At 54.3% G+C, this 22,253-nt stretch overlaps 1 protein-coding gene and 1 long non-coding RNA gene across 4 annotated transcripts in view; one reads left to right on the top strand and one right to left on the bottom strand.

Moving 5' to 3' along the window:
• The window catches only part of ZBTB16 (zinc finger and BTB domain containing 16), a 54,879-nt gene that overhangs the window by 26,699 nt on the left and 5,927 nt on the right, over window positions 1–22,253 (top strand). For 2 of the 3 annotated variants that reach the window (XM_041458175.1, XM_041458176.1), the window contains exons 3-4: window positions 411–508; window positions 8,479–8,565. In XM_041458175.1, coding sequence (XP_041314109.1) covers window positions 411–508; window positions 8,479–8,565 — 185 coding nt within the window. Of the gene's footprint in view, window positions 1–410; window positions 509–3,795; window positions 5,040–8,478; window positions 8,566–22,253 lie in introns of those variants that run through there. The other variant, XM_041458177.1, reaches the window with a different exon arrangement.
• LOC121348531 lies at window positions 13,989–20,700 on the bottom strand. Its single transcript, XR_005954375.1, has 2 exons — window positions 17,428–20,700; window positions 13,989–17,143 (listed from the first exon to the last, which is right to left on the bottom strand). It is a non-coding gene; the product is annotated as an uncharacterized LOC121348531 (long non-coding RNA).

The raw sequence follows: 22,253 nt of genomic DNA, 5'->3' as shown, positions 1-22,253 counted from the left end.
TTGTGTCATGCTGAATTTGGATGGAAATTGGGATTTGGTTAGAAATGCACACAAACAACCTCTTAAAGTGGTCGGGGTTTTTTTTGGAGTACGGTGCCTTTTTCAAAAGCACTCAGAACGTGGGGAAGGAGTTTGCCAACACAGATTTTGCCTTAACTCCAGATTTCAGATTTATCAAGTTTATTAAGACTCCAACAACAGCAAAAATGACAAACACTGGTGGGGAGAGGGTTGTCTCCTCAGTCCTGGGGAGTCACGTGGGGCCCCCCATCCGTGCCCTCCCTGGCACGCTTCTCAAGCCAGCACTGACTCTGGGCAGAGTGGCTGCAGGAAGCACCAGGCGGTTTCTCGGTGTTGTTTTGGGTCACTTCCCCCCATCTGAGCGCTCACCCCTCTTTGTTCTCCCCTAGGAAGCTGCACAGTGGGATGAAGACGTACGGATGTGAGCTGTGTGGGAAGCGGTTCCTGGACAGCTTGCGGCTGCGAATGCACTTACTGGCTCACTCAGGTGGGTTGGGAGGGCTGCTGGGCTGGGGCTGGGGGGTTGCTCTGCCTGTCCACCCAGGGATGCTGTGGCTGCCCAGCTCACACGTCTCCTCTACAGCAGACACGTGCAGAGCCGGCTGCACCCTTCCCCGGGCAGCACATTGCAAACTTGTTCTCCAGTGCCCAGTAATTTGATTTATTTAAATTTTCTTTTTTGGAGTTTGTTTTCAGTTCCTTAATTGTGGAAATATTTTCCAGACTAAGCAGCTTGGAATAACAAACTCTACATGCCACGCAGCTACTCGTGGTCAGCCCTGCTCGTAGCGTGAGCATTGTTTCCACCTCGGGCCCCCACCACAGGTTCGTTAGCAAAACTGCAGAATTAGGCGTTCTCTGACTAATGAATCCAAGTAGCAGGTTCACAGGCTGCAGGGCCTTTAATTAAATAGATAGGGGAGGGCTGGAGCGCTGCACTGGAGGGAAGACTTGTGCTCTGCGTGTCCATGTGAGCTGATGTTCCCTTTGGGGTGCAGTCCTGCACAGCTGGGGGGCTGATGTGGGAACTGGAGACAGCCCGGGGACCCCTGGACCCCAGCACAGTCGGGAGTCCTTGTCCTCCTGCTCCAAGGACAGATCTGGGGGGTGGCAGGTACTGTAGCCACACATCTGCTTGCACATAGCTTGGCAGTGAAGCTGTATTCTATTTTAAATGCTGTTACACACTTTTATCTCTTCTTTTTACCTGTTTTCCTTTCTTTTTCCCCACTTCCTCTTTTTCCTGGGGTAGGCCAGTTCGTCTGTCCAGTTGCTGCTTTCTGATTTTTGGTCAATAGCCCTGACCCCATTCCCATCCCACCCTTTTTTGGGCCAGGCACCAGCTCCTCAGGGTGCCTGCAGACAGCAGCAGGTTGCTGGGGGAGGTCCCTGGGATGCTGATCCCCCTGGAGTTAAGGATGCTGTCCCCCCCAGGACGGGGGCTAGGGATGCTGTTCCCCCCAGCAGTGGCACGCACGGCTTGTGTTTGTTATGGTCGTGCTGGCTCACAGCCTGTCCCTGGCAGGCAGCCAGCTTTGTGGGTACAGTATGTACAGTGAACGCTGAGCCAAGCTTGTCATCGCACAGGATTAATTTTTTTTTTTTTTTTTGTAAATCCGGCGAGGGCTGGGGGGGTGGGGAGAGCTCAGCCTCGAGCTCGCAAACAGCCGCTGTGAATTCCAGCGCTGTTATTTATTAAAGCAGGAGACCTTTGCACCTCTTCCCTCGCCTCCCCCCGCCACCAGCCCTGGACGCACTGAGGTTATGCTGGTGCAGGGCTCGTTTTCAGCTCTGAAGGCAGCTTTGCCTCCACACCAGTGGACTGAGTGTTTAACTGGGAGTTTGCAGCGGGACTGTGCCCCCTGGCACCCTTCTCCAGCCCCAGTGCCAAAGGGCTTAAGGGTGCTAGCATCTGCAGCTTCGCCAGCCAGGTGCTGATGGGTTGTGGTGAAGGTTCCTTCTGAGGAGCTGGTTGGGGAGCAGCCCTGGGGGCTGCGGTGCTCTGTGGCAGGCTGGGCTGAGCACACAGGGCTGTTGTGCCACAGCCTTGCAGGTGCAGGGTAAATACTTTGGCCCCGTGTTGACTCTCAGTATAAAGTGTAAATGTAAAGCCTTTAATGCCATGCAAAGTCTTTCCCTACCTGCTGCCCGCACTGCTGGCAGACGAGCTCCCACAGGTCTCTAAGGCTGACATGGAGAGTTGCCCTTCTCCCAGAAAAGAAAATTGTCAGGGGAGGCGAGGTGGGAGACCCAGCTTGTTGGTTCTAGGGTTCAGAACACCACTGGCTTGAGCAGGGAGGCTGATCCCAGCACTGCTGCTCCCTCAGGTGCATCCTTGCCAGAGCCTTTGCTCAGTGGGTGCTCATTCTCAGCCTGGGGTGCTGCTTACCCAGCGCCTGCTGTGAGCTGGGTTTGTTCCCCAGGACAGGGAGGAAGGGGGGTTTCTGTCTGTCCCTGCTGGCTTTGCCTCTCCATCCAGCAGAAATGGCTGCGGTGGAGGTGGCTGTGCTGCCCTTCTCCACTCCGGGCTGGGAACGGTGGGAATAGCCGACAGTGTGCAGGGATGCTCATGGCAGCATGGGGAACAAACAGGCAGCAACGCTGCAGACCCCTGTTGCTTCACACCCTCCCTCCCCACCCAAACACGCTCCTTCATCCTCAGGAGAGGCAGAAGAAAGCCCCAAGGTCCTGCTGGGAGATGGACGAGCTGTCCAGGGAGCGGGAGCCCCCAGGGGAGTGGGGTCCGACGTGCTGGCAGGGATGGCACCCAGACAGAAGGGGACGGCACATCCCACCCCGGCCTCTCCCTGCCCAGTGGAAGGAGAGGGGGCTCCTCCCGGGCCGTCCAGCGAGCAGGGCCCCTGTCCCCGGCGGTGGGGTGCGCGGCTCCGGGCGCTCGCCCCGGCCGGTACCGGCGGCTCCCCGGGGACGCCTCCGCCCCCCCGCCCCGGCTGGCCGGCGTCCCGCGCTCGGTCCCGGGTGATGTCAGCGGCCTGCCGGCAGGTCTGGATGTTCTGCCAGCGTTCCCGCGTTTATGATCATCCGCAGATGTGCATCCAAGAACACACTGTACCCACAGCAGAAATTAATGCAGGCTTGACTGCCGGCCAAGCCGCGCACACGGGGGAGAGGAAGAAAGAAAACAAAAACTGTTTAATGCTGTTTATAAATTATACACTGGCTGATGAAAAATACATTTCTCTTAGCCCCCACCCCTCCCCTCCCCATCCTCTCTGCCTCAAGAGCCTGAACTGAGACCAGAAAATTATGGTTTGCTTTTTAGCTTCTGTTTTGGCCGGGTTCCTGGACCTGGCCGCTGGGTTGAAGCCAGCTTCTTGCTTCTCCCCGCCCTCACCTGATGAAATACGTTTATTTTTCACCCACCGTCTCTCACCGCTCCCTTGGCCTGGCCGCCCCCTGTTACTGACATTATTGACATTATGGACGTATCGCTGTTGGTGTTATTGAGGGCAGGGTGCAGAGCGGGTGCCAGGACCCCTCACACCCACCCAGCACATCCGACGTCCGTCCGTCCGCTTTGTTCCCTCCCGGTGTCCGTGGCCATCGCTGCCCACCTGCTTTCTGCAGGAGGGGGGAAACTTCCCAAACTTCCCCCGAGGCTGTGGTGCTGGAGACCCTCCCTCACTTGGGCTGGGAGGCAAAAGGGGCAGGAGCCCCCCCACGCCTGCCCACCCCTCCCCGCACGCTCGCCAGCCATTTACGCAGCTTTTGTGTTGTTTTTAATACCGCTAATGTTTATCATTTGCCCAACAGGCTTGACAGATTTTGTTTCCTGTCGAGCGGCGGCGGTGGCGGAGCCCCCCCGGTTGCCAAGGAGCCGCCTCCCCGCACCGTCACGGGCTGATTTGGTATTCCGCGCGGCGCCCCGCCGCATTTCTGTATGCAAGACAAAGTGTTTTGATGGAGGACGATTGCAGGAGTGTCTGGAGGCTGTTTGGAGTTTTATGGGCTGTGCAGTACGCGCCGTGCTCGCTCGCCGTGCGGGGCTGCCAGGGATGGGGTCTGTAATTTTTTCCCTGTGGAGAGGATGCTGCTGGAAAGAGTGGCACTGGCAGGGGCAGCAGGAAAGGGGGTTGTGTAAAAACCTGCCGGTTTGGGATCCCAAGTCAATTATTATCATTAATAATTTTAATTGTTGTTTTTTAAATGAAAATACTCCCTGCTCCACCGGCCCCTGGGTTGGTGGCACTGCCTGGCCAAGGCTGGTGGTGTTGCTGCTGCCCACTCCTCACCCTCCCCGAGCCCCCGCTCCATCTCTCCAGGTGCTTTCCCGAGGCTCTCCAGGGCAGCTGTGAGGTGCTGCCACAGCATCCTTCTCAGAGGAGATTCCAGCACTCCAGCTCGAGGTCCCTCCTCACTCTGTAATGCCCACACCTCACTTTTTCTGGTGTTAGTTATTACCTTTCTGTGGCACTTCGGGAAGCAGGAGCTGAGGCTGAGTCTCCAGGCCTGCTCTGCAGCTCTGTCTTTTTTAAGCCCTTCTTGGATTTCTCGCTGGTATTTTTTTAGCACAGAGATTTTCATGACTTGTCTCTTCCACTTGGGTGAAACAGGGGAGAAGGGAAATAATAATAATGATAATAATAATAATAATAATAATAATGGCAATAATAAAAATCCGAAAGCGGCTTGATGTGGGCAAAAGAAGAAAACAAGAGAATGGGATAGAGAACAGGCTAAATTTAAAATTGTAATTGGCTGACTTCCACAGGCTTGCGGGTGTTTTAATGACTCATAATAACTTCATTTAAAACCAGCTGAGCAGAAAATAGATTGGAGAGGAGCCTCAGGCCATTATGGATTTGTTTTTTTTTTTTTTTGACAAGCTCTGTTTTCGGCAGCCAGGAAGGCACTCGCAGAGGGCTCGGCTGCTGCGCTCCCCGAGTTGGTGGTCTGCCCAGCAGAGATTGTATAGAAGCCGGGCTGGCTCTTCTCTTTTTTTTCCCTTTTTTTTTTTTTTCACTGATTAAAAATAGATGCCTTGAGGTATTATTTTAGCAACACTGTGGTTTGGTGCTTTTTTCTTTGCACTTCTGATGTGGTAAACGGAACATAAATAAAATTGTTTTTGAAATTACTGAATTAATTAGGTAGTAAAGCAAAGGCAGTGCATAAATTTTCTTGCCGATTTTTTTTTAATCCATATTTTCCCCCCTCACATCTCCATCTTCTCACCAATTACAGCCTGTTAATAATATACAATCCCAAATTTTTATTAATCGCTTCTGCTGAGGGAGGGGATGTCACATTCTACTGATGGGGCCATTGTGCCAAAACAGCAGTGGGGAAGGCTGGATCCTCCCCCACCACTCTCCTCACCTATTTCCCATCTTCCTCCTCCCTTAGCCATCTTCCTCCTCCTCCAGGGGATGCTGGCAGTCCCTCTTTTTCCTTTATTCCTTCTCTTTTCCTGAGCTAGTGTTCAGCATGCCTCTTCCATAGCCCCACGGAAGTTTCTCCTCCCCAGTAAAGTAATTAATGATGGGCATTGGGAGGGACTGTTGGGGTGATGGTGGCTGAATCAAGATGAGCTCTGTGATCCCAGCCACCGAGCTGAGCCTGGCTGGCTGGAGGGAGCTGCAGCCCCAGCCTGTGTCGTGATCCTCGGGGCACCCCGCTCCCGAGAGCGCCGCGCAGCCCGGCAGCCTGCTCCCTCACGGTTCTTGGAGGGGAAATCAAATAACTGAGCTTCGAAAAGACCTCCAGGATGGATCACGAAGTCCAGCCGGAGTTGTGCCCCTCCTTGTGGCTCTGGTGGCACTGCAGAGCCGGGCGGCTCCAGCCGCGCGTGGGGGGCACATGGGGCACAGGACTGCAGGACGGAGCAGGCAGCAGCTCCGTGCCCGTTTGCACCAGCGGCCTTTATTAGGCAGGGCTGTCAATTTGCTTGTGCGGATATAAATGTACGGCGGGGGGGCTGGTGCCAGCAACACGGCCGATACTTGGCAGCACGCGGAGTCCTGTCCCATCCCATCGATAAGATCATCTGGAGATACCTCTCTCTGTGTCGTAGGCGATACGAGGCGCTGGCTAAATATACCCTGCCCAAACCTGCGCTGATGGTTTCTGTTTAAAGCAGGGAGGAAGGCAAGGGGGGGAGAAGAGAGCCCTGCCATGAGCTCCGCTTTCCAACGTGTCCTGCTCCCTTTCATAACAAACAGCAAGCCGTGGTGGTTTTTTTCTGAGCCCTGTTATAATAAGCTCAGATGTTGGATGACATTTTCCCAGTGACTCACATAGTAAAATTAACCTTGAACTATTTACATATTCAATCGCCTCCCTCCTCCTCCTCCCCCTCCCCGCCGGCGTGTGTACATTACAGGAATTCTGGCTCCGTATCAGTTTTTTGTTTTGCTGATGAGAAAAAAAAAAAAAAAAAAAAAAAAAAAAAAAAAAAAAAAACCCACCCCCCCCCCCTGGGGAAAAAAAAAAAAAAAAAAAAAAAAAAAAAAAAAGAGAGGAAAAAAACCCAACCTCCCCCCGCCTGGAGTACACATCTACTTGAGGGAAAGAACACGCAGTCCTGGCCTTTGGAAATTGGCAGGCGGCGTGCTGTTCCCGCGCTGATAAGAGGTACTGTAAATAAAACTGTACGGCAGCGCCTGCTGTAAATGCCCCGCGTCTGTACTCATTGTTCTGACAGCTCCGGCTTTTTTTGGGTCCGCTGTTTTGGTACACACTGTGCTTCCTTATGTAAGCCAGCGCGCCCGGCTCCTCCCTGCGTTCGCCCTGTTTATTTTCGCCTCGCCAGGAATTTTTCCTGCCCCCTCCGCCCGCCCCCCAGCCAGATGCTGGCTGCCTTCGCCTCGCCGGGCTGTGCCTCCCTGCGGCCCCTCTGGCCGCAGCTTGCGGAGGGCACTGGCACGTCTCCCTGCCCGCTAATCCCATGTGGAAATGGGGGAAGCGGAATCAAACCGGTGCTCGCAGGAGCGGCTCTGTCCCAGCCCGCGGGCGCGGCGCAGAGCGCCCGGGAGGGCACGGCCCCGGCACGGGGAGAACCGGCACGGGGAGAACCTGTTGCAGCCACGGTTGCTGCATCCTCACGGATCGTGGGCTGCCGTGTCCTCGTGGATCGCTCTCGGCTGCGGAGGGCCCGGCGGAGCTGCGAGCGGCGATGGAGAGCCATTGCCTTGGCAACCGCGGGCTCGCACTGCCCGCGCCGAGCCCGGCCGGGGGCGGCCCGCGCTGCTGCCCATCCATCCCGGCGGCCTCTCCCCGTCCCCACACCTTCGTGACACACTCTTCCTCTCCCTGCTGCGCCTGGAGAGGGCACCTCCGCATCCCAGTGCCCCGCATCCCCGATGGCGTGCCACCGGGCCGGTGGCAGGTGCGAGGGAGCCACCCTGGAGCACCCCAAAGTTTGGGTGTGTTTGCCCCTGTGGAGCTGCCAAGGGCCCAGGTGCGCTCGGGTTGTTTTGAATGCAAACTTGACATCGCAGCGAGGGCGGCGGGGAACAACATATGCACAGTAAACAGGCAGACTGTCATATTGATTAACAGATGAGACCTCTATTATCGATCAGCTCTTGGCGAGAAAATTTATCACTTTTAATTTCGCCGCTGCCAAATATTTCTGCCTGCGAGCCAGCCGTTACCGAGACAATTTAAAGGCAAAGGAATTCTCTTCTCAATGCATCTTGTGATACCTCTCTCCCTGTCGCCTTCTCCACCCACCTTTCCCCAGATCCCACCCTGACTGTGGGATGGAGGGCTCGCTGGGGAAGGAAGGAGAGGGGAGAGGCAGTGTGGACCCCTGGAAATGGGCAGCACAGCATTCTGCGAGGCAGTGCCCCCACCTTGAATGCTGCTCGGTAACATTCAGCTCCTCACAGCAGATGAATCAAACCTCAAAATGGGGTCGTGGCTTTGTCCCACAATGCTGTTGGATATGGTGTGTCATTAATCTGGTTTCATCTAGAAGTTACTTATCTGCTGCTGGGCATCCTGGGTTTTTCTTCGCCCAAACCAGCAGCACATTGATAGTAATTTTCTAAGAATTGCCCCAAATCCCACATCTCTTTCCAATAGTCAGAGATGCCTCTGAGCTTCTTGCTCAGTTGTCGCATTCCAGCCACCTCCCTCATCGGGTGCATCTTTGGGTACCAGCAGCACCAGCCACGATGGGAAGGGACAGGAAACCAATTGCAACTGGATTAGTTGCAGTGCTAATGAAATGCATTGATATCTAATGATTTTAAAAAATAGCAATAATCTTTTCCTGGCAATCAGCTCAGTATTTTGCTGTGATGTGCAAGGAGCAGGAGCACGGGGCTGAGCGAGGCACTGCTCTTGCTGGCTGCACAGGGAACATTAAACACGAAACCCCTCCGTGGCACTGGCCTGGAGCGCTAATGGCAGCAGCAGTGTGCCCGTGCACGTTCAGGTGTGCGTCCTTCTGTCCCTGCAATAACGCCGCTCTCCCTTTTCTCTCCCCAGCGGGTGCCAAGGCCCTGGTCTGCGATCAGTGTGGTGCCCAGTTCTCGAAGGAAGATGCCCTGGAGACGCACCGGCAGACGCACACCGGTACGTGGCCCTCCCCTTCCACCCTTCAGTTAGGTGCAGGTTTTAACATTTGGGCTGCCTTTGTCGCCCTTAGCCCAGCAGAGAGCTGGACCTTCTGCAGTTCCTGCCTCCGCGCTGCCCAGGCAGCCCCAGCTCCTCTTGCACTAAAGCACAGATTAAGGCACCAGTTGGTGCAGAGCTGTTACACCACTGCTCAGCATCTGCATGGGAAACAATGGCAGAACAAATGTGAGGTCGTTTGTCCCCTTTGCAAGCAAAGCTTGTCCCTGTCCAAACCCCTCCCAGAAGTTGGTTTCTGCCATGTTTCTGCTCTGGCACTTCCCAGCCCTTCAGTGATGCCACCATCAGGAACACAAGGATCTCTTCAGCCTCTTGCAAAAGCTGCTGTGCCTGGGAAAGGTTTGCCCGGGGGAGTTCACAGCCAGGCAGAGCCAGGTGGAGCCCTTCACCCTCCAAACCGAGACTGGAGCAGGACAGAGCGCCTGCTCCTCCTGTGCTATATTGGGAGCGGTTTAACTGAGCACAGGTTCGTCTTTCAGTGCTGAAAGCCCTGATATAAATGCCACTGGCAGTGAGTTTGTGCTCGGGGCTGGCACAGAGAGCTCATCCCACTGGATGAGAGCTGGGGGTGTGAGGATGGGTGCAAAGTGCTGTGTCACCGGGCGGGAATGGCTCCGGCTGTCACCCGGTCATGGAGCTGTGCTGGCCAAACACCACTCCATAAATCTTAAAGTACTTGCCCTCCCTGTCCATGCTCATGCAGCTGGAGGCTGGGTTTTGCCATTCCAGGTCTGTTTGGAAGCTCTCTGTGCTGTAGGCTGGGGATAGGGGCTGTGAAGGGGCGGCCAGCACAGTGAGGGACTGGCTGCACAGGGCTGAACAACCCAAGCCCAGGCTGGGGGTTCAAAGTGGCCAAGCACATTGCAGAGTCCCCCCTTTCCTTCTATTTCCCAGACCTTTTGAGCATCCTGGGGTGACAAGTGGCAGCCCAGCCATGGAGCTCAATGATGCCTGCACCCCAAACCATCCTGCAGATGCAGAGCAGTTTGGCTAACAACCCTGACATTCCTGCAGGGATTAAACCCCCTTTGGCTGGTGGATCCTTGGGGCTGGACTGTGCCAAAGCTCAAAGGGCAATGGGCAACCAGAGCAGGGGACACAGTGACCCAAGGGGAGCTTGTCATCCCTGCCTCCTGCTGTAAACATGGCAGAGAGGGGCTGAGTGGCCAGGGCAGCCAAAGTGAATTGTTTGCTCTCCTCTGCTGGCACGGAAAGCATCCCTCCCCAGCCTTGCTATAATTAACCCCCTTCCCAAATAATAGCATCTTCCAGAACAGGTTTGTTTTGGATGTTATTCCTTTGCCCTTAGTGCAGGTTGGCTGGCAAAAGACCTTCCAACTTTCCAGGTGAAAGAAATGCATAACCCGTTCTGGTAGAGAGGCAGGTGGAGGCCTTCAGAGATGGCATCAAAAGCTGAGCAGGGTGTCTGGTACAGGCTGACCAAATCCACCCACATTACTCAAAAATAGTGTTCAGGGGAGATGTGGGACCTCTCCACAAGAGTCACTGCTTCCCCACATGACCTACAGCTGTGGAGCTTTGTGCAGGAGATGAAGGGTTCTCAGGGTTGTCTTTCAGCACATGGGGCTATTTCTCAGGTGGACTCTCAGCACCCAGGACCCCCTTTATGTTATTTCTTTTCCCCGCTGCCCTCCCTGCTGCTTTGAATGATGGTAACACAAAGCCAGGCTGTTGTACATGTGCTGCATCAAGCACTGCTCGTCTCCACAGCAGAAAACTAACACCCCACTTCCTGAGGCAAGGCACAAAACAAGAATAAATACCAAAAAAAATAGTTCCTGCTTGTAAGCACGGCGCTGGCAGGGCTGTGTGCAGCCCCACAGACACGGGGCCGAGACGCCCTCTCCGGGTGTGCACTGTCCTTGGCCCCCGTCCCGCTGCAATAGGAAAAGCAGCAACTGTTTTGGCTCATCTTCCAGAAGCACAAGCTTGCTGCTGGGGAGGAGAGCATGGAAAATTCCTTACCCTTCTCCTCGAATGTAGAGGGAAAAACAGCATGCATTGAGATGGCAGCCTGAGTAGCCCCAGGCAGCACCGCTGGGCGTCGGGATGTGCACACGAGCGGTGTTCGTGCTAACGGGCTCTGGGCTCGTGCCGACGTTTATAAATATCAGAGGTGACTCGGCTCCAGTTTCCTCCCGTGTGCCAAGGCAGTTAGCACACGGCAGCCGGTGTCAGTCAGCGGGACAGCACCCATTTACTCCTGACCCAGTTTCACGTGGGCATCAGCGACACCCACCATGGAGCGCGTTTGCTTCAGCAAGTAGTTGGCTTTTTGATTTGTGGGGTTGGCTTTTTGATCTCTGGGGTTGGCTTTTTGATTTCTGGGGTTGGCTTTTTGATTTGTGGGTTTGGCGTGCCCCCGGCCACGCCACCAAGGATGGAGCAGGACCCTTCACTCTCCCTTGCCCACATCCCCTGGCAGCATTCCCTTCCTACATCCCGTACTCGCATCCCTCACGTCCCTCGTATCCTCTGCCCTGAGACACCAGTAGCAGAAAGGAATTAATAAAACCAACATGTAACTGAAAATTGAAAAGCTCTATATCTTCCCCCCTTTTCTTCCCCCCTGTTTTTTTTCTTTTGCTGGGATGTTGGTAGCGTTTTGATTTAATAGTTGGCCAAACACAAGGGTCTATTTTATTCAGAGTTTACAGGCCTCAGGGCTGTTATTCCTCCAAATTTAATAGCATTGAAATTGCAGGGTTGGCGATAATTTGCCTATCACTTTCTGCTCTCCCATTGATGTTTATTGTCAGCGGGATGGAATCTCAATCCGATTCACTTAGATAACATGTCTGTTAAACATTTAGATAATTGTGCCATCATTAACTTGTCACATTATTTTAGAGATTCAAAACAGTCGTGCAGCATAAGCGGAGGTACAAAGGGAGAAAGATCTGGTGTGTGAGAGCAGGAACCCGGGAGCAGAGGTGGCAGGATGCCCCCGCGCTGGGTCCCACGGCAAGTGTTGTTCAACGATTGCACGGGGATTTTTAAAATTTTTTAAATTATTTTTGTGTTATATGCCAGAGCTCTCGGTGTTTTTCCATAGAAGAGCATCCCAGCAACCCCATTACTGGCTTGGGTTTGCCAAGGAATGCGTGGGAGCCTGGAGGAGGTGGAGGGGGCATTGCGCCGGAGCTGCACTGTCACACGGGCACGCACCACCCCTGTTCTTGGCAAATGTACATCGAGTCAAATTTATTACATATTTGTCTTATCTCCTCACATTTGCTTCGCTTTCTCTGCCTCAAAATGGTTCCAGCCCAAAACCTTGCAGTGATGCTGCAGATGTATGGCACACTGCTTCTTCCAGTGTGGAAATGACAGGTTTTGAGCAAGTGGAACATAACACGTGAGTTTGGTGATGTGAGCTATAAATCACACTGAAAAACAAATTCTGTTTGCCTCACACTCAGTGTGGCACCACGATTAATGGTCAGGCCAGCGCTCCTCTAAGATGCTGGCATGACTCTGCCAGTGGCTGGGGCTTGTCTCAGTGGTGCCACTGGCCACCAACAGCCATTTGCGATGTCCCTGCTCCAGCAGCAGATTTGGGAGATGCTGTTTGTGGCTTATCCTGCTGCTTCCTCTTCCACATTTTGATCAAAGCAATGCCTGGCACAAGCAGCCAGCACAAGCAGCTGGCACACTTCCTTACCAAAACCAACCTGACATCTTCCTGGGCTGCCTGTGACTTTCTGTTACCATTTGACAGGACTCAGGAGGGTTTTCTGAGAGCAGCCCAACGAGACTTTGGGAGGAAGTACCTCCGGATCGTGCTTCTCTCCATAGCTAGAGATAATGCACTGTAGTATTAAGTATGCTTAGAGGTAATTATCTCTCCCGTGCTCGCCTGGGCTGGGGGAGTCTGGGAGGCTGGGAGACTGCCATGGACAGTCGATGCTTCGCAGGTTTGCTCTTGGTGCAAGAGTGGATTCTGGATGCTCAGGTGCCGGCCCCAGCTCACAGAGGGTCTGGGGGCAGTGGGTCCTAGGGGCGCAGCACAGAGCCCCTTTGTCTGACAGTAATGTCCTGTGACAGCACTTGAAATCTGAGTCCTGGCGTGCATTCCTGCAGCCGGGAATCTCCCTGCCTCCCAAACCACGGCTGCTTCTGCCACTTTGACAGCAAATGGCAGCAAGAATTCCCTGTGCTCCTTGGTGCACACATGGGGAAATGTGATGAGGCCAGGCATGGTGCAAGCCGGTGGATTCACCAAAAGGAGAGAGGAGATGGGAGCGTGGCAGAGCCGTGCAGCCACGATGGCATCGGGGCCAATGGTCCGCCTTTAATTTTCCTGTGCAAATACTATTTAAAGCACGATGAGAAAAGCCCTCTCGCTAAGCTACGGAGAAATCTTTCTTGTCCTTTAATTCTAGATGAAGGGGATTAGTGTGAACATATTTAACCTCTGACCCATGGACAAAAGCATTATCAAATTTAGTTGCCAAGTGGCTCCCCATTTAACCAAACCAGTGCGGTATCACTGCAAGTTTTTTCCCTCCCTCCCTTGAAAGCTTTAACATCTATTGTTGCCCTGGAGCACCAGAGGGCCTTGGCAGCCTTCCTTTGCTGGCATTCAGGGTGCTGGTCAGAGCCCCATGGGGAACACAGCATGACACGGTACTCACTGCTAGAGCCCATGAAGGCTTCACAAAGCCAGCCTCCCAAAAAGGAAAGCCTTCTGTAAATGGGACTGGTTTCTCCCTGGTTTCTGTGTGCCCAGCTCAGCGCTGGCTGTGGTGGCACGGAGGATGCTTGGCCATCTCTCCAGAGCACAGAGGGATGTCTCTGTCCCCCTTTGCTCTGGAGCACAAGGGATCAGCTATGGCAAGCTTGAGGATGCTCGGCATTTCCATGCTGGGCTTTATAAAAGAGGGATGAAACACGGTCTCAGAGGCGGCCGGGGTCTCCTGGTCCAGCAGAGGAATGCCGAGAGGGGCCTCCCGTCAGGAGCCGGTGTCCGTTTACAGTGCATCTCTCATAAACCCGGCGGCGGGGGCGAGGGCAGGGGGACCGGCCCTCCTGGTATGTGATTGATTATCTGGTATTTATGCCATTGAGGACTTTTCAGCGGCTCGGGGTCAGGGGGTCATCTCATGTGTCTTGCTGCAAATCCGCTTCCTTTTGTACAGTGCGGGCTGGGTGAGCAGACACACAAAAACAGCTTTTTCTTTTCCTTGGGAAAAAGGGGAGGGGGGCGGGCTGGTGTCAATGAATTTTTTTTTTCAGCCTTTCCTGAATAGTGTCCTTTTTAATTCCAAAGAACTTTTAATTAAAAGTAGCAGGAAAGTTCATCTCGACAAGGTTTAACTTACCTTAGCAGTTACTTTTGTCCCCCAGGATTCGCGTCTCCCCGCTGTACAAAAACCCCCAACAACTGGGGGCCAGGCTGCGCTCGGTGCCGCTCCACGTCTCCCCGGCTTTGCCGATGGGGCCTTTTCATCTTTTCTCTTTTTTTAATGATGGGGGTGCAGGAATAATAAGCAGATGCTGCGAGTCCCGGCTTTGTGCCTTGCGGCAGCCGGTCGCTGCACCGGCCAGGCTCTGCCAGGCAGCCGCCTCAGCACCAAAAAGGTCATTTTGTTGGTTGGGGTGTGAAGCAGGGCTCCGTGGCAACTCCGTGGGACTGGAGGATGCCAGAGCGGTGCCGCCTTGAACAGGAGAGATGCAGGAGTGGAACGGATTGGCAGTGGGCGGGTGGTGCACTCTGCCAGGTGGGACGATGCAGTGGTGATGGTGGTCTCCCGTGGTGATGGTGATGGTGGTCTCCCATGGAAAGACCCCTCGGTCTCCTCACCAAAGCTCTTTTTTGGGAGATGGAGCAGTTTCTAGCGCATCAGTTCAGAAGCAGTGGGGGAGATACTCTGGGTTTTCAGCAAAAAGTCAGATTGTTTTTTCAGCTGATTTCAGTCCAGTTTCCAACTGGGAAGAGGAAATCTGGGAAGCTGGTGCAGTGATGATGAGTGTGTGTGACAACTTCCCATCTGATGCAGTGGCCAGAAATGCCACCATGACTTGGCGGTGGTTGCCCCAGAGAAACTGGTTCTCAGGAAGGGCAGAGGTGTCCCAATGCACAGCTTCCTTGGGAACAGCAAGGCTGAATCTGGCATTCTCCAGAATGGTGTGAGCTTAGGGGAAAGCAGCACAAAAGGGAGGTGTTGCACATGGATGTTCAGATACCAGATTGCTGCATTTGGCCAGGTGATGTGTTTTGCCAGGAAAGGGGGCAGTTTTCCATCAGTACCTGGAACAACTGAGTGATGGTTTTTGCCAAGGATGATCATGAGTCTGCCTGAATGGGTTTAATATGTATTGATATATTTTGATAGATATTCAGTACAATAAAAAGGCTTTGGGGTTACCACTTTGCCAGGAGGATGTGCCTCCAGCTTCGGCCAGAAGGCTTTAGGGACTGCAAACAACTTCAAACAACTGTTTGGCTTGAAAAAATGGAAATTGAGCTGGAGACCACAGCACTCCATGAGTGTGAAGTGTCCTCAGTGCATCCCAGGCTAGAAGCATTAAAAGCTCAGGAACCTCCCACCTCCCCCACCCAGGAGGAAATGCAATAAAAAGGATTGGGCCTTAAAAACTCCCTCTGCCAGGTTTGCATAGCACTCGGTTTCTTCGGGAAGTGCAGGAAACACTGCTCAGGCTCTGTCAGTGTGGGCTGGGGCGATGCTGAACTCCCTTCCTTCCAAAGCCCGGGGACCACATTCAGGGAGTAGACTGGGGAGCAGAGGCAGCACTTTCCAGTGCTGGAAGGAGGGGTTAGGCATACAACACTCCAGGGTGGCTTGTTTTGGGGACAGGGGTGTGTCTGGAGCAGTGCTGTCCCCCAAGAGCATCCCCCACAGGCCTGGAGCTGCCCACATCCCTTGGATTGCCCCTCCCTGCTGCGCTGGAGATGGGGACACGTTGCAGTCCCCCATGGCAGCTGATCCCACACCCTCCCAAAAACACATTTCCTGCTGAAGGCCCCGTTTGGGCCCACAGGCAGCCGCGGAGCTTCAGCAGCGCGGGTCCAGCTGCCGCCGTGATTGACGCAAAGCCAGTCTATAAATAAAGTCTTTCTCTCCTCTCATAAAGACTTTGCGGTTTAGTTTGCTTTCAAGGTCAAGATCAGACCTTTCTAAATAAACACATATCAAAGGATCATTAGCGGAGCAGCACTGTTAAATTGAGATATTAACTTCTGTCAGCCGCGCGTTTCCTTTTTGTTCTGTAACTCGCGACTGCAGCGGGTTTTTATTATTTTGGCCCTAGGCAGTAGCATCTGGCTTCTGTAGAGACTGTAAAAATTAAAAAGCAACACAAATCATTGCGAGAGAAAAGCAGTAAATTCAATGATAAGAATTTAAAATTAAGATGTTTCGGCGCTTTTATATTCTGCAAAACATGAAACGAATGAGTTGTGTGCCTGTTGCCATAAAGCCACCGCCGCTAATCGCCGCCTGGCTCCTTCCCTCCCCGCACGTGCCTCGTAATCACTTTGTGAGCAATCCCAGGAAACACGGGGAGGGAAGGTGGTGATGGTGGCAATGGTGGCAGTGATGGAGGTGGAGGGTGGTGGGGAGGGCACAAGGTGCCACCAACTGGGCATGGGGGAGCGGCGGGCCACCAAAAGGCAGGCGAGAAGGGGATGCTCTTGTCCCACCATACTCAAAGGAAGACAGAGAGGTCGAGCTACGAGGGTGTGACTAATGAGCCAGCTCACGAGGATACGGGACCACATTGTCCCCCAGGTCCAGATGGCCCCTGGAATAAATCACCCCCAGCAGGCATGAGCTGCCCGTGCCAGAGCTGCAGCTCAGGGCCTGGCACGCATTGCCCAGGCTGCTGCGGGCACCAGCATCCCAAACATCCTCCATGTGCACCCTGCCCTGGGCAGTGGGGAGAGCAGGAGCGTGGCTGGCTGGGAAGCAGCCCTGTGCATCACTGCAGGAGCAAAAAATGAGGCATTTATTTTGGGGGGTTTGTTAATCCCCTGTGCTTGCAAGGTCAGTGTTGTACAACTGCCCTGAAACGCCAGAGTTTTCCTCAGGGTTTGTAAAAGGGTGAGCTGGCATGGAGGCAGCAGGCAGTGCCAGAAGCTTGCCCTGCCCTCCTGTTGCAGCCAGAGTGTCCACATCCATCCCAGGAGGAAAACCAGCAGGGGCAGGAGAGCAGGCGGCGTCAGCTGCTTTTTAAAAATTAATTTTCCATAGTCGGTTAAAGTTGGGAAGAAAGCTGTGCTATCTCTAAGTAAATAATAATAATCAAACAAATGCCCCCTTGGGACAAGTTGCCTTCCATAAAGATGTTAATTAGCACAGAAGCCAAGCTGTGGAGTCCAGAGGCAGCCTTTGAAACTGGGATGATTTGGTGACTCTGGCACAAAATGCACACATTTCCTGTGTTTATCTTCTGGGGGTTTTCCCCCCTTTCTCCACTGAACCATGAAGGTTGTAGGGGCTGTTTGACTCAGCACAGTAATGAATGCCATCACCTCTCAATAGCACTGGAGTGGGTGGCACCACACGACACGGCTCTGCACAGCATCCCTGCATCCAGGCAGGCCTCTGCAGGTGTTGTGTCCCCACAGCAGCATTCAGGGGAGGCTCCTTTGCCCCTGCCTGTGGGTGCACTTCGGTGCTGCCACCAAAAACACCACTTTGGGTTTCATAATAATCCTGAAAACAGACTCCAAAACGGGGTTGATTTTCTTACCCTGCACATGCATCCACCATCATCCTGGGGCAGTCTGTGCGTCCTGCAGCCTCATGCCATCACCTCTCAATAGCACTGGAGTGGGTGGCACCACACGACACGGCTCTGCACAGCATCCCTGCATCCAGGCAGGCCTCTGCAGGTGTTGTGTCCCCACAGCAGCATTCAGGGGAGGCTCCTTTGCCCCTGCCTGTGGGTGCACTTCGGTGCTGCCACCAAAAACACCACTTTGGGTTTCATAATAATCCTGAAAACAGACTCCAAAACGGGGTTGATTTTCTTACCCTGCACATACACCCACCATCATCCTGGGGCAGTCTGTGAGTCCTGGTGCTGGTGCTGCCCAGGCCTGTGCTGTGCCCGCTTTCCAGCTCGATGGCAGCAGCATGTGCAGTGCTCCCAGGGCCCCTTGTGAGCTGAGCTGGGCACCTTCAGGCTGTCCTTCAGGCCAGAGCTGCCTGAGCTTGGGTGCTGGAGCTGTGGCAGGGATGCTCCAGGCAATGTGCCCCACTGTTGCCTCTCCCAGCCTTCTTGCAGGCAGGGCTGACAGGGGCTTCTCTGCCACTCTCTGGCCACCTTTGCCAATGGCACCTTCCTCCCCGGTGCTGCTGGTAGAGAGCCTTTGACATGCTGACAAAAATCATCAAATGTCCCTGAAATCTCATCTCAGGAGTGCCAACAGCCTTTGGGCTGCTGCTGTGCATGGCCAGGATGTTTTGGAGCCGCTCACCTTTGTTGTAGGACAGCAGCAGTGTCAGGTCACCTCTGGCACATGAACCATGTGGGATGATGTTAAACATGAAGAGTGGAGGAGGGAGCCTTGTGGAAGACCCTGAATTATCAGGACTTGAGCTGAGGTTTTGGGGGTTTTCGGGTGCATGAGGCAGCAACAGGCTCTGTCAGCACCCTTTGACGTGAGCGTGCTCACACCCGTGATAATGCTGGGGCCTTCCCAGTGTGCCCCTCCACAGCCTTTCATTCCCTCTTCCTGTTATTTCAACAGTGGATGGATCTGCTCGTTTTTCCAGTCTGCTAACATGGGTCTGAGGGCAGGCAGGGAAAGATGGCAGCATTCTGAAGAGGACCCAGGGCGGGGCAGTTTGGTTTGCACATCTCGATGCTGGTGCCGCTGGCCTGGGGACTGCCAGCCCCGTGCTGCCACCGTGCTGGGGCTCCATGGGGATGGCCACCAGCATGGTGGCACCGCTCCTTTGTCCCCCCTCCCCTGCTGCCAGCATCCCCGAGTCACCCCATTCCCCAGCCACACAGTAGGTCTGGGCTTGGCAGTGCTGCCAGGGGCTCTGGGGGGCCGGCAGGCCAGCACGCGTGCTCTAGCGTGGGGGAAAAACTTGAAGTCAAATGTCTGAAAGTCAGATCCCTTTTTAGTATGAATTTGCTGTATCTCATTCTAAGCACTAATTCCAATTTAATTGCAAGTGGCCTGAAGCCTCTTCAATAGGAGTAACAAATGGTTTGATTTTGTAAACTTCATCAGACTGCATTTTAAATGCGACACACTAGCCCGGCTCGAATGCCAATGAAGCACTGAAGTAGCTCTCTGTTTACTAATTATCCGTTTTTACTTCAAGCCACGCTGGCTGGCTTGTCTGATTAAATCGGATTTGTGGGATAGAGAACAGCTAGCAGAGTTTTCTCTATAGTAAACGAGATTGAAACTATGGCCCGCCTGGCTGCACACTGTAAATTATATTTCCTTTTAAAGGGGACGTGTCGCCTTTCTCCTGCAGTGCACCTCCCGCATCCATAAACTCCACCGGGGCCCAGTGCCGAGGGAGACCCACCCCACGCTGCCTCCCTCACCCGTGGCCACGCCGGTTTTCGGTGGAATTGCTGCTCTGGCAGAGGCAGCGGGTGGGGGCGGCGCTGCAGCATCCCCGGCTGTGACTCGGACGGGGCGCGCTGTCACACGTCGCGTCTTGCTCGTCATCACGTCTCTGGCGATTGCGCTGCTTTGGGACCAGGCTGCTGGAGAGCAGGGATGTGCATCTCCAGGCTTGCAGCCATAGGGTTTTCCCTCCCTCCATCAAGCATCCCCCCACTAAAAATCAGTCTTGGGACCACCTTGTGTTTAAAAAGACCCAGCAAGATGTGGCCAGCATGCTTACCCAAAGAGCGTCTGACACCCAAATCACTGCAGCTTCCACCTCGGAACCCTGTGGCAGTGCTAACAGCTGCCCCACTAGCGGCTTTCAGCTGCTGGCACAGCACTGGGTCTGGCAGGGACACAGAAACTGGGGACGGTGGGCAAAGGTGGCACCTGAACGCAGCGTGCGGGGCTGTGCTTAAACCTTCCCAGTTGCTAAGACTTCAATTCTGCGAGCTTGACCTGCGCCGCCCCCTCCCTCGGTATCTATCTTTGTGCCCAGGGGCTTTTTATATTTTAATTTGCTTTTGAACGTCCTGCAAAATTAATGGCGTGCTCGGGGCCATTGTGCTGTGTACAGTAGAGGGAAGGGCCGTCGGCGCCCGCCGAGAGCCAGCGCGTTTCCCGGGGAATGAATTGCTCGCCCGCCTTCACCCCTTTTAATTGTTGACAGTAAAAAGCGTTTAAATGCTGCTTAATTTGTAATCATCTTCCTGCAAAAAGGGGAGAAACCATTAAAATGTCAGGGAAATGAATAAATCCGTCTCTCACTGATTTGGGGTGGCAGCATTTCTTTATCAGGGGTGATTTTTCTTCCAATGGCTGAGGGCTGGCTCGGGGCTTCTGTGGCTGGAGCCCAGGGATGCGCTCACGACAGGACGCAGGGCTGAGTCCTGTGTCACCCACTGTGCTACCCTCTCAAGAGTTTTGCCATTTTTTCCCACTTCCCATCCTTTCTCCAAAGGCGTGACATAGTTGGCATGTAGCCTGAAAAAAAACAAACGACCTGAAGGCCGGCAGTGGGACGGCACCCTGCAGACCCGGCCTTGTGCCTGCCGCGCCCCTTGGCTGCTGGAGGATGTCACCTGCGGAGCCCCAGGGCTGGGGACAGGCTCAGTGCTCCTGTGCCACCGCTGGCTCAGTGCGGGGATGCAGGGCCAGCTCCCGCATCCTCCACCTCTGCGCCCGGTGTGTCAGCCTTTGTGTCACGCAGATGCTCTCTGCTCTCAGAGCACAACTGGAAACGTGTGCCTTCACCGGCCATGCCAGTACTCACTGACTCCCAGTCTGGGGTGTTTATTTACTGATGCATTGCTTGAAGAAGAAGAAAGAAACAGAGAAATGAAAACCGGCGTTTTGCAGGTCTCAGGAAGCAGCACCTGGGGATGCCCGGCTCCAGCACACAGCCCCGTCCCCCATGCACGCCCGTCCCCATCGCCGCGGCTGCTGGAGTCAGCCCTTTTTTTTTTTTTTTTTTTTTTTTTTTCCTTCAAGCGGGGGCCAATTAGTTTCACAAATGAGGGCCCTACGGTGCCAGGGAGGATTTGTTACGGCCCCGCGCGCCGGCCCGGCGGCATTGTGCTGCCCTCCGCCCCCACGGGAGCCCATTGTCCCCGGCCCCAGCGGGGGCTGCTGGCGGCAGATTTATCGGGGCCGGCGTCCCGCGGGCCGGGGCCTCCGCTCCGCAGCTGGCCGCGGCGCTGGGGCTCAGCCCCGGGGACCTTTGACCCGTCCTGCTGTCACCGCCGGGGCCGCCGAGGGCCGCGGGGCCACATACCTCTTGGGATTTGCTTCGCGCTGCCCGAGCAGCACCTCCTGTCAGCCCTTTTTTTTTTTTTTTTTTTTTTTCCCCTTTTTTTTTTTTTTTTTTTTTTTTTCCCTTCTTTTTTTTTTTTTTTAATTTTTTTTTTTTGTCTTGGGAGCGTTTTGTCCACAGCTGCGTGGGGGGCACATGAGCCCACAACCCCCCAGGATAAATCCCTGCAGAGGGAGAAAGGCAGCTCCCATGCGGGGCCACCTCTCTTGCTGCTTTTATTCCCATTTCACTGGGGCTTTTTTCAGATTTCAGAGCATTTTTGGGTAGCCCCGTGCAAGGCTGAGACTGAGCATCCCCCCAGGCAGCCTCTGCATCCCCAGCAGGACAGAGCTGACCTTGGCGTGCCACCACACCTGGGTGGGTGATGGCACAATGCCAGAGCAGGTGATGGTGTGAGCCAGGATGCTCTCCAGGATGCCCGATGCAGGCTCCCAAGCTGGAGGTGTGGGTCTGCCCAGGAGCATCCTCCCTGTCCCCTGCCTGCATGCCACTGACAGTGCTGCTGCCCCTCCTGTCCCTGCCCCGCGGTGCTGTGGTCCTGGTGGTCTCCCTGGGGTTGGTTTTGGCAGCATGGCAAGCAGCCCTCTGCCCCTGCTGTTCCTGAAGGCTGCGTGGATTTGTTGGTTACCTTGAACATCTTGTGCTGCTAATGAATTGCTAATACAATTTTCTAGCTAATTTTATTTCCATAGTCCTCACATTTTAATGTCTCCAAAAAGCGAGCATTTATTTGCTTAATCTCCCTGTGTAATACAATTTGCAGTGACTCACAGTTCTGAACAATCAGCTATGCATAAGCGAAAACAAACTGTTTAATGGCTAGAGGTCTGAGATGTTTATGGACAGGGTACAAGCACCTGGGTTGGGGTTTTGTCTCTGTTGTGTTGCTGCAGCCAGGTTTGTACCCAAGAGCGATGGTATGGAGCTTGGATCTGCCCTGGGGCTCGGGGCCACACACAGCACGAGGGGTGGGCACGTCCCCCTCTCACATCCTGCCTCCTGCTCCCCAGGGCAGCTTCATGGGGCGCTCCTTGGGGTCCCCTTTCCCCTGGGCATCACAAGGTCTGAGCTCAGCAGCTCTCAGAGGTGTGTGGGGATGCAGTGATCACCCAACAGCTGCCTTGTGTTTGGGCATCCCTCGGCATCGCCAGGGCTCCCAGCTGCCAGCAGTGCAATAAGAGCAACTTC

This window comes from Pyrgilauda ruficollis, unplaced genomic scaffold (genome assembly GCF_017590135.1).
Source record: "Pyrgilauda ruficollis isolate IOZ18807 unplaced genomic scaffold, ASM1759013v1 scaffold126, whole genome shotgun sequence".
Classification (NCBI taxonomy): domain Eukaryota; kingdom Metazoa; phylum Chordata; class Aves; order Passeriformes; family Passeridae; genus Pyrgilauda; species Pyrgilauda ruficollis.
Note: the sequence above shows the minus strand (reverse complement) of the source record. Positions and strands in the feature narration are given on the sequence as shown.